Source organism: Hypanus sabinus, chromosome 23 (assembly GCF_030144855.1).
Source record: "Hypanus sabinus isolate sHypSab1 chromosome 23, sHypSab1.hap1, whole genome shotgun sequence".
Lineage (NCBI taxonomy): Eukaryota > Metazoa > Chordata > Chondrichthyes > Myliobatiformes > Dasyatidae > Hypanus > Hypanus sabinus.
Window position 1 is genome coordinate 7748163 of NC_082728.1, and position 10609 is coordinate 7758771.

At 43.0% G+C, this 10609-nt stretch overlaps 1 protein-coding gene across 1 annotated transcript; it reads left to right on the plus strand.

Annotated features, from left to right (window-relative positions):
- The first annotated feature begins 894 nt into the window (after positions 1-894).
- Positions 895-10398, plus strand: LOC132380288 (voltage-dependent calcium channel gamma-5 subunit). The gene is made up of 5 exons (XM_059949043.1): positions 895-1102; positions 2629-2715; positions 4478-4618; positions 7211-7356; positions 10141-10398. Exons 1-5 carry the CDS (start codon positions 895-897, stop codon positions 10396-10398), a joined length of 840 nt encoding a protein of 279 aa, XP_059805026.1.
- The last annotated feature ends 211 nt before the right edge of the window (positions 10399-10609 follow it).

Consider the following 10609-nt stretch of genomic DNA (forward strand, 5'->3'; position numbering starts at 1 on the left):
GGCTGGCATAATTTTATAAAAACTGCAAATACTTTAATAGACAATAGACAGTAGGTGCAGGAGTAGGCCATTCAGCCCTTCTAGCCAGCACCGCCTTTCACTGTGATCATGGCGGATCATACACAATCAGTACCCCGTTCCTGCTCTCTCTCCATATCCCTTGACCCCACTATCTATAAGATAGCCATTATATTTCTTATTGATTTTATTTCTTTTTTGGGGGGACAGAGGGAGTCAAGTGTGGGACTTGTCTCATTTAGCTTGTGATCTCACTCACTTAAGACCTTAAGACATAGCAGAAATTAGACCACCTGGCCCATCGAGTCCAATCATGGCCGATCCAATTTTTTCCCTCCTGGGCCCCACTCCCTTTGATGCCAGGTCCAATCAAGAACCTACCAAGCTCTGCCTTAAATACACCCAACGACCTGGCCTCCACAGCTGCCTGTGGTAAAAAAATTCCACAATTTCAACACCCTCTGGGTTAAGAAATTTCTCCACATCTCTGTTTTAAATTATCATCCCTCTTATTCAGAGGCTGTGCCCTCTTGTCCTGGACTCCCCCATCATAGGAAACATCCTTACCATGTCTACTCTGTCTAGGCCTTTCAACATTCGAAAGGTTTCAATGAGATCCCCCCTCAACCAACTGAATTCCAGTGAGTACAGACCCAGAGCCATCAAACGTTCCTCGTATGATAACCCTCACAGTCCCAGAATCATCCTTGTGAACCTCCTCTGAAACCTCTCCAATACCAGCACATCTCTTCTTAGATGAGGAGCCCAAAACTGTTCACAGTACTCTGCTCCTGTGTTGTATGGTCTTATAGTCTAAATGATTTTGCTTGATTGATTTGTATGCTCTGTCCTGTTCAGTTTCTACATTCATTTCAGATGTTGTGCGGTAAGACATCGTGCGGCAGGAAAGCACTGACACTTCTGAGCAGTGTGTTTGCCGTGTGTGGCCTGGGCCTCCTTGGGGTTGCCGTTAGCACAGACTACTGGTTATACCTTGAGGAAGGAGTCATTTCCCCCCAAAACATGACAACAGAAGTCAAGATGTCTCTGCACTCTGGCCTGTGGAGAGTCTGCTTTCTAGCAGGTACATTATTGTCCCAGTTTTGATTTTGTTGTTTAAGAATTAAAACTGATTGATAAAGGGGAAAATATGTGAGTTGTTCTACTCAGAACTGGTTTATTTTTGGCTTTTCAGGTATTGAATATCCTGTGAATTTCTGACATTTTGTTTTCATTTCATGTCTGTTTACAAAAGTGCTGAGAGAATGGTCTAGGCTACATAACCTGTCCTTGTGTGGGTTAAGAGGCATGATTACTGATTGAAGTCAGTCCTGGTGCCTCTCTACAGGCAACAGACTTGTGCAAAGGCTAGAATGCTGGGTTGTTTGCCTCGTCAACATCGATGAAGTATGTCACGGGAGAGGAGAATTAAAGAAGAAAAAGAATTACATTTAGTACCATTCACACTATATTATCATGTAGTCAACAAAATACTTCTGAAAGGTAATCAATTAGAGCCAACTGTGAATGATCATAGGGTAACTGTGTCCCACTTCTCCTGGTGGACATAGAGTTTATGGTCACACATTATAGATGGAGGTCCTTTGGCCCAGAAAGACCATGCTAACCATGGTGCACATCCACCTAGCTTGTGCATAATTGTCCATTGGACCTCCTTGAGCATAGTTGATCCATAAATTACATATTTAAGAGGGCCAGTGCCTGGAGACACCTGTAAAAGGGCTGCCTCAATATTTAAAAATGTGACCTCAATCATGCAGCTTGGTAGAAAGCTTGTACTGCTAAAATACTGGTTACCCTCAGCACCTTTGCACTCCAAAGTAGCTGAAGTGGAAGGTCATCATTCCAAGATTGGACGATGATCTCCTTACAATAAAAGGGTGTAAAAATTGGGCCATTCAGTATTCAAGCCTCTGCTTCCATTTGGTAATATCATGGCTGACAATTGACAGCAGCTGTACTTCTCTCCTCCCCCGTCTCCACATCCTTCAAATCTCACTAGGCAGCTGTTTGGATTCTGGTTTTTCATGACTGGACTCAAAAGGATTAGCTCAGTATATGTTTTACTGCAGAAATTATTGCCGCAAATACAATTTGCTTTTTCACTATATGCCGTGTCATATGACATGGCATGATTGTTTTTGGCAAATTTTTCTACAAAAGTGGTTTGCCATTGCCTGGCATCTGTGGTTGCGTAATTTGTGATTTGTACCAGTTATTCACATGACCATCCATTACCTGCTTCCATGGCTTAACGTGGCCCTGATTTTGAAGGGGTGAGGGCTAGGCAGGTGCTACACCTTGCCCTAAGGTGACCTGCAGGCTAGCAGAAGGAAGGAGCACCTTACATCTCCTTTGATAGAAATGTATCTCCACCCCACCAATACACTTACCTTACATTATTGTTTACTCTGCAGTGACACCAAGCTATTGAGCTATTAATGATACTCTGATATAACCCACTGTCTAAGGTGACAGTGCTGCTGGGGCTTCTATTTGAAAGGTTTCCCTAGTTGTCTTTGATGCAGGCTTTCCTCCTGCTGTATAATCGATTACAGCTTTTTAACAGCCTTCTGTTTGTATCTTCAGGAAAGGAGCGCGGTCACTGCTTTACCATCGAGTACGTGATGCCGATGAATGTGGAGCTGACCTCAGAATCTACCATCAGTATTCTCAGTTAGTATCCATTCTGCCTCCAATTGGAATGAATTTAAAAAAAAAAGTCTAGTCTTTGTCCCAGCAGATCATTCATGGAGGTGTTCGTACCCTGTGGTCCTGCCCTACCCCTCTCTGATGGCCTTATTAAGGGCACCAAAAGTTTCATGGAGAGGGCAGGAGAATGGGTTGGAGAGGGATAATAAATCATCCATGATGAAATGGGGAGCAGGTTCAATGGGCCAAATGGCCCAATTAATGCTCCTTTTTCTTTTGGTCTTATGACTCCTCTGAACATTGAACTAAGTTACAAGTCCTTCAGCCTGTAATGTGATGCTGACTTTTTAAAAGAGGGTGGGGTACCAGTTAGTGCGATGCAGTTACAGCTCAGGATGTTCAAGAGATCACAGTTCAATTCTGGCACCATTGATAAGGCATCTCTATGCCCTCCCCATAGATTTTCTCCAGTGCCTCCAGTTTCCTCCCACAGTCCAAAGACATACAGGGTAGGTTAATTGGACATTGTAATTGTCCCATGATTAGATCAGGGTATATTGGGGATGCCAGGGTGTTGCAGCCAGAAGAGCCTACTCTGTGCTGTATCACTAAATAAAATAAATCAATCTAACCCTTCCCTCCTACATAACCCTCCATGTTTCTTTCATCCGTGTGCCTATCTAAGAGTTTCTTAAACGTCCCTAATTGTAGCTGCCTGTATCACTAGCCCTGGCAGTACATTCCACATATCCATCACTGTTTGTGTAGAACATTTACCTGTGACATTGCCCCTGCCTATCAGGATGCTGGAGCAGGGATCCAATGCTGTGTACACAGTGATATTAATTGAATATCCTGAGGTGCAAACAAAGTTGGCATCAAAATTCAGGCTGAAATCAATACATCTAGAGAAATCCAAAAACCAGAATCAGGAAACAGGCAGAGTCGATATTCAGACAGAGTACAGATACAAATGCTGAAAATGCTCAGGAAAATTCACCAGCACAATCTGGCAAGAAACAGGTGAAAACACATTGAGCAATAAACAGAGAGGCAGATGATAGGTGGAGCACAATGAGGCAAAAGTGGCAGAAAAATAGGTAATAATGAGAAACAGGTGAGAGATGGAGTACTCAGTAATACAGGGGCCGGGCCAGAGTAGAGCAGGGATGGGGACGGGAGCGGGAGCACTTGCGGAATTAAAATAAACAAACAAGAGCACAAGGCAATACAAAACCACAGACTGACGGCTAGGGGGAAAACACACAAAAGACTAAGTTCAACTGGAATTACTGACACCGCCCCCATACATTCCTCCAACCACCTTAAAGTTACAGTATATGTCCTCTCGATTTAGTCATTTCTGTCCTGGGAAAAAGGCTCTGGCTGTCCATTTGATCTATTCCTCTTGTCATATTGTACACCTCTGTCAAGTCACTTCTGGTGTACCCTGCTTCCTCTTTCCTCACATGTGTTTAACCAAGGCACACTTAATAAAGGGGTTCCTCGATGGGGGTCCATGGCATCAAAAAGGTTGGGAACCTTAATGTATCCATGCTATTTGCCTCTGGTACTTCAGATGGTAGAAGATTTAATACCCCTCTCTGAAATGTTTCAAAGCTTCATAACAACTGCTTTGAAATTTAATAATTGATAGTAGGCAAGAAGGCAGCCATTTTATATGGGTGAAAGATGGAAGGAAAGATTAGATTAATGAATATGTGGTAGAGATGGATTTCTTTCACTCTAGTGCTTATTGACACCTCAGATCTTTCTCTTTCCACAGAAATGATTCGGTCATCCACCCCTTTCCCACTGGTCAGCCTGTTTTTCATGTTTATTGGCTTTGTAATGAATAACATTGGACATATCAGACCTCACAGGACGATCTTGGCATTTGTATCAGGAATCTTCTTTATCCTTTCAGGTAATGGTCAAAAACAAAAAAAAACAATAAATCTGAAGAACTGCATCACATTTTTAGTCACTATCCCTCTAGTTTTGCTTGGTCACTTTTGGAAGCTGAGTCATTCTAGGTCCTTGGAAAAGAGGAAGCAAGTAGGAGAATGGATGTAGCAGTGATTCTGAGTTCTTTATTGCTTTTCACATACCCTCCGGAACAGCAGCAACCAGCAACCCGGAACATAGTAGAGGTTGTAGCCTTGAAAGGGTACTAAAGGAGGCAGCCCTGGAAATTGCGGATGCATTGGTAATCATTTTCCAATGTTCCTTAGATTCAGGATCAGTTCCTGAGGATTGGAGAATGGCTAATGTTATCCCACTTTTTAAAAAAGGAGGGAGGGAGAAAACAGAGAACTATCAACCTGTCAGCCTGACATCGGTGGTGGGAAAGATGCTAGAGTCCATTATTTAGGATGAAATTGTTGCATATCTAGAAAGCAGTGATAGGATTGGGCCAAGCCAGCATGGATTTACCAAGGGTAAATCATGCTTGACTAATCTGTTGGAGTTCTTCAAGGATGTAACCAGGAAGTTAGACAAGGGAGATCCAGTGGATGTAGTGTACCTCAATTTTCAGAAGGCATTTGATAAGGTCCCACATAGAAGATTGGTGGGTAAAATCAAAGCTCGGCATCAGGGGGAGGCATTGACAATGGATAGAAAACTGGTTGGCAGATAGAAAGCAAAGGGTAGCAGTGAATGGGTGTTTTTCGGAATGGCAGGTGGTGACTAGTGGGGTGCCACAGGGCTCGGTATTGGGACCACAGCTGTTTACCATTTACGTTAATGATTTGGATGAAGGCATAACAAATAACATCAGCAAATTTGCTGATGATACTAAGCTGGGTGGCAGTGTGACATGTGATGAGGATGTTAGGAGAATTCAGGGTGACTTGGATAGGCTGGGTGAGTGGTCAGATACTTGACAGATGGCATTTAATGTGAATAAGTGTGAGGTTATCCACTTTGGGAGTAAGAACAGGAAGGCAGATTATTATCTGAACGGTGTAGAGTTGGCTAAGGGAGAAATACAAAGAGATCTCGGAGTCCTTGTTCATCAGTCACTGAAGGTGAATGAGCAAGTGCAGCAGGCAGTGAAGAAGGCTAATGGAATGTTGGCCTTTATTACAAAGGGAATTGAGTACAAGAGCAAGGAAATCCTCTTGCATTTGTACAGAGACCTGGTGAGACCACACCTGGAGTATTGTGTACAGCTTTGGTCTCCAGGGTTAAGGAAGGACATCCTGGCTGTAGAGGAAGTGCAGCGTAGATTCACGAGGTTAATTCCTGGGATGTCTGGACTGTCTTACGCAGAAAGGTTAGAGAGACTGGGCTTGTACACACTGGAATTAAGGAGATTGAGAGGGGATCTGATTGAAACATATAAGATTATTAAGGGATTGGACAAGATAGAGGCAGGAAATATGTTCCAGATGCTGGGAGAGTCCAGTACCAGAGGGCATGGTTTGAGAATAAGGGGTAGGTCATTTACGACGGAGTTAAGGAAGAACTTCTTCTCTCAGAGAGTTGTGGGGGTATGGAATGCACTGCCTTGGAAGGTAGTGGAGGCCAATTCTCTGGATGCTTTCAAGAAGGAGCTAGATAGGTATCTTATGGATAGGGAATCAAGGGATATGGGGATAAGGCAGGAACCGGGTATTGATAGTAATTGATCAGCCATGATCTCAAAATGGCAGTGCAGGCTCAAAGGGCTGAATGGTCTACTTCTGCACCTACTGTCTATTGAAAGTGATGTATCTGGTTGGAGCCAAACATGGAAAATTTCACACTCTCATTTTCCAGCGAACTGCTTGAATGCCACATATCTATATAGCCCTCTCCTGGATGTGCCACTCTGCTCAGGAATATATACAAACACGCCATGCTACTGCGCAATCATACTTCCTGGCTAAGTTTTAGGAGTTTTTAGAAGTTTTAGAACAGGATAGCAAAAAACAGGCCCTTCAGCCGAAGATGTGCTGACTTTTTAACCTACTCCAGATTGATCTGACCCTTAGCTATCCAGTTTTCTTAAATATCCCTAATATAGCTGCCTCTTCCAACACCCCTGTCAGCACCCACAATGATCTATGTTTAAAAAAAATACCCCTCTGTCCTTTCCTCTGATCACCTTACAATTATGCCCTCTTTTCCACCCTGGGAAAAAAGTAAAAACACTTCACTTTGTTGTTTGTTCTTCTTGGCAAGACTGTCATTTAGAGTTTACCCCCTTGAACCAAGGAGGTAATTAATAAGTCACATCGGAGTAACAAACATGGTAACACAGCAAATTGCCACTGCCTACATTAGTGAAGCAAGCATGATTTTTACTGTAGTCCAACAGAACAGTCACCATTATTTATTTTAAATGTGTTTAATTGTTTGTATTGAAGTTCCCCTGCCTGTTTAGGATCAATACTCCAGGCCCCCAGATAATAACCCAGTAACAACCACTAATGCATATTTTGATGTGCTTTAACCTACATCACGTTAGAATAATGATCTTAATTACGCTTTGGCAATGTTTGTGTAACACCTGTGTTTTACTAAATTACAGGTCTGTCGCTGGTTGTTGGACTCGTTTTGTACATATCCAACATCAATGATGAGATGTTGAACAGAACTCCGGACTCAGAAACCTACTTCCACTACAAGTACGGATGGTCCTTTGCCTTCTCAGCAATATCATTCCTGCTGACTGAGGTAATTCTCATCCTTCTGCCAAAGTCTGCTCTGTATCTGGCTCAGATAATCAGATCTAAAGCAAGATCAACAAAGTAATGCTTTAGCTTATGGAGAATCAGCATGACCCAACTGGACAGAGTCAATTAAAAACACAAGAGATTCTGGCAATCCAGAGGGCAGCTCACATAAAATTCTGGAGGAACTCAGCAGGTCAGGCAGCATCTATGGAAATGAATAAACAGTTGACGTTTCAGGCTGAGACCCTTCATCAGGACTGGAAAGGAAGGGGAAAGCCAACAGAATAAAAAGATGGGGTGAGGGGGAGAGGGATAGCTAGAAGGTGACTGGTGAAGCCAGATGGGTGATAAAGGTAAAGGGCTGGAGAGGAAGGAATCTGATAGGAGAATAGAATGGATCAAAGGAGAATGGGAAGGAAGAAGAGGCCAAGGGGAGATGACAGGCAGTTTGTGAACAGGTAAGGGGCCAGACTTGTGAATAGAAGAGGGGAGGCAGAGGGAAATTTTTTTTAAACCGGAAAAATAAATCAATATTCATGCCATCAGGCATGAATAAACAAAATATAAGGTGTTGCTCCTACATCCTGAGGGTGGCCTCATCATGGCACAAGAGGAAGTCATGAACCGACATGTTGGAACAGGAATGGGAGTAAATAAATCTGAAAATGAAGCAGTTTATGTTTCAGGTCTGGGATCTTTCACCAGAGCCCACAAATCTTCATCCCTTCCTTCCCTCATCCAACATTTTACATTTCTACATCCATCCTTCAAATACTTAGTGAATGCTAGGTGCACTTTCTGGGCAAGGTATGGTGAAGAAGACTGCTTCTAATTCACTGGACTGCAAATCTAGATTGCATTGTCTGGTTAACTTTAAATTAATTAAATATTTTGAAACAGTGCAATAGTCATTGACAAAGAGGAAGTATTTGTCATATTTGATTTTTAGTTGAAGGTGATTAAGGTTTGAGGTTTAAAGTAAATTTATTATCAAAGTACATATATGTCACCATATACAACCCTGAGATTTATTTTCTTGCAGGCATACTCAGTAAATCCATAATAGAATGATAACCATAATAGAAAAAGTGGAAGATCTCACCAACCTGGGCATTCAACCAGTGTGCAAAAGACAACAAACTGTGCAAATACGAAAAGAAAGAAACAATAATAATAAATATAGAAAGAATAAATAATGAGAACATGAGAAGAAGAGTCCTTGAAAGTAAGTCCGTAGGTTGTGGAAACATTTCAATAATGGGGCAAGTGAAGTTGAATGAAGTTATCGCCTTTTGTTCAAGAGCTCAGTGGTTAAGGAGTTGTTCCTGAAACTGGTGGTGTGAGTCCTAAAGCTCCTGTATCTTTTACCTGCTGGCAGCAGGAAGAAGAGAGCATGACCAGGATGGTAGGGTCCTTGATGACAGATGCTGCTTTCCTACTGTGACAGTGCTTCAGGTAGATGTGCTCAATTTTAGGGAGGGCTTTACCCATGATGGTATCTATTACTTTTCGTAAGATTTTCAGTTCAAGGGCATTAGTGTTTCCATACCAGTCTGTGATGCAGCCAATCAATATACTCTCCACTACACAACTATAGAAGTTTGTCAAAGTTTTAGATGTCATGCCGAATCTTTGCAAACTCCTGAGGAAGTAAAGGCACTGCCGTGCTCTCTTTGTAATTGCTCTTATGTGCGGGGCTCAGGACAGGTCCTCTGAAATCATTACACCAAGAAATTTGAAGTTGCTGACTCTGTCCACCTCTGATCCTCCAAACAGGACAGGAACTCCATTTCATTGGCATTTTAATGCAGTTCATGAAAGGAAGCCACTGGGAAGTTGATTGGAGTAATAGTTTGGAATTCTATATAGCCCCAAGGCATCAGATCAAATCCAAGCTGGGCAGAGGTTACATGATAAGGCATGAAGCTGGAATATTGCACACTAACACTGCTAACACTAACTAATCTAACACCACTGTAAAAAGTGTCAAGGAGGACCCTGGGTTCGAATGCCCATTTCCACAGCATTTGGTCTATTGTGCCTATTTGTCCCACACTCTGCTTTAGGTTCACAGTTTTCAAATATCCATATCCCTTTAGAAAATTACTAATATATTCTAGTGCATGTTACATACTTACTTACTGCCTGTTACACCTCTGGCTTTTAGGGCAACAATAGAAATTCTCCATTCTTTGGCTATCCATACAGTCGCACACAGAAATAGAAGGATTCTTCATTGCTGTTTCCATAGCATTTTTTTGACCAATCAAGGTTGTCAGCCTTGAGCTGAACACTGAACCTGGAGGACGGGTCTTAGTCTGGCCTCTACCCTTTGACCTGTTTGGCACTGGTGACCCATCAAGAGTCAAAGCACAAGGCCCTGATTCCAGTCAACATAGCTCTCCGGTTCATTGAGGCACACAGGCCTCCAAACCCTACGATAAGGTTGTGGTCCTTCTTGGAGGGCACATTACATGACTGCCCCTAATTCAACACCATGTTGACAATTTTATGTCAAAGGGACATGAATTCTGTGGAAAAAGGTATTTTTGCATGGCTATGCAACAGCCACATGACAACTGTCTACTCTCAGCTCGTGTTCCCAGGTAAAAAAAAACAAGGTCTAATTCATCAATTTGTCAGATTGTCAAATGGGACTGAGCTGGACCATGGGGCAGAGTGAAGCAATAAAATATTGTCGATGTGGGGAGGGAAAGGGTTCAATTTCTCAATGTGCAGGCTGCAAGCAGGTAGACATTCACAATACACATTGGTATTCTTACAGAGTGCTGGAGTAATGTCAGTCTACCTTTTCATGAAGAGATACACTGCTGAAGAGATTTACAGACCTCACCCAAGCTTCTACAGACCAAGACTGAGTAACTGCTCGGACTACTCAGGCCAGTTCCTTCACCCAGACGGCTGGCCTCGCGGGCGCAGCCCCTCTGACATTTCCAGCGAAGCCTCCTTGCAGATGAACGCCAGCTACCCAGCACTTCTCAAGTGCCCGGATTATGACCAGATGTCCTCTTCACCCTGCTGAGATCCTGGGCCCACCACAGCGGTTTGCCACCAAGCTGCTAAGATGCCCTTGATCCCTTCCGTCATTTCCTTTATTGTGAGTGTGAACTGCTCCATCCAGGACTACCTTAACACAAAATGTCAGCTGTGGCCTGGGGTTCGGAGCTTGCACATTTGCAAAGTATGGACTACCAGCTGACTGGGTTGGGGTGAACCGGACACAATTAAAGACA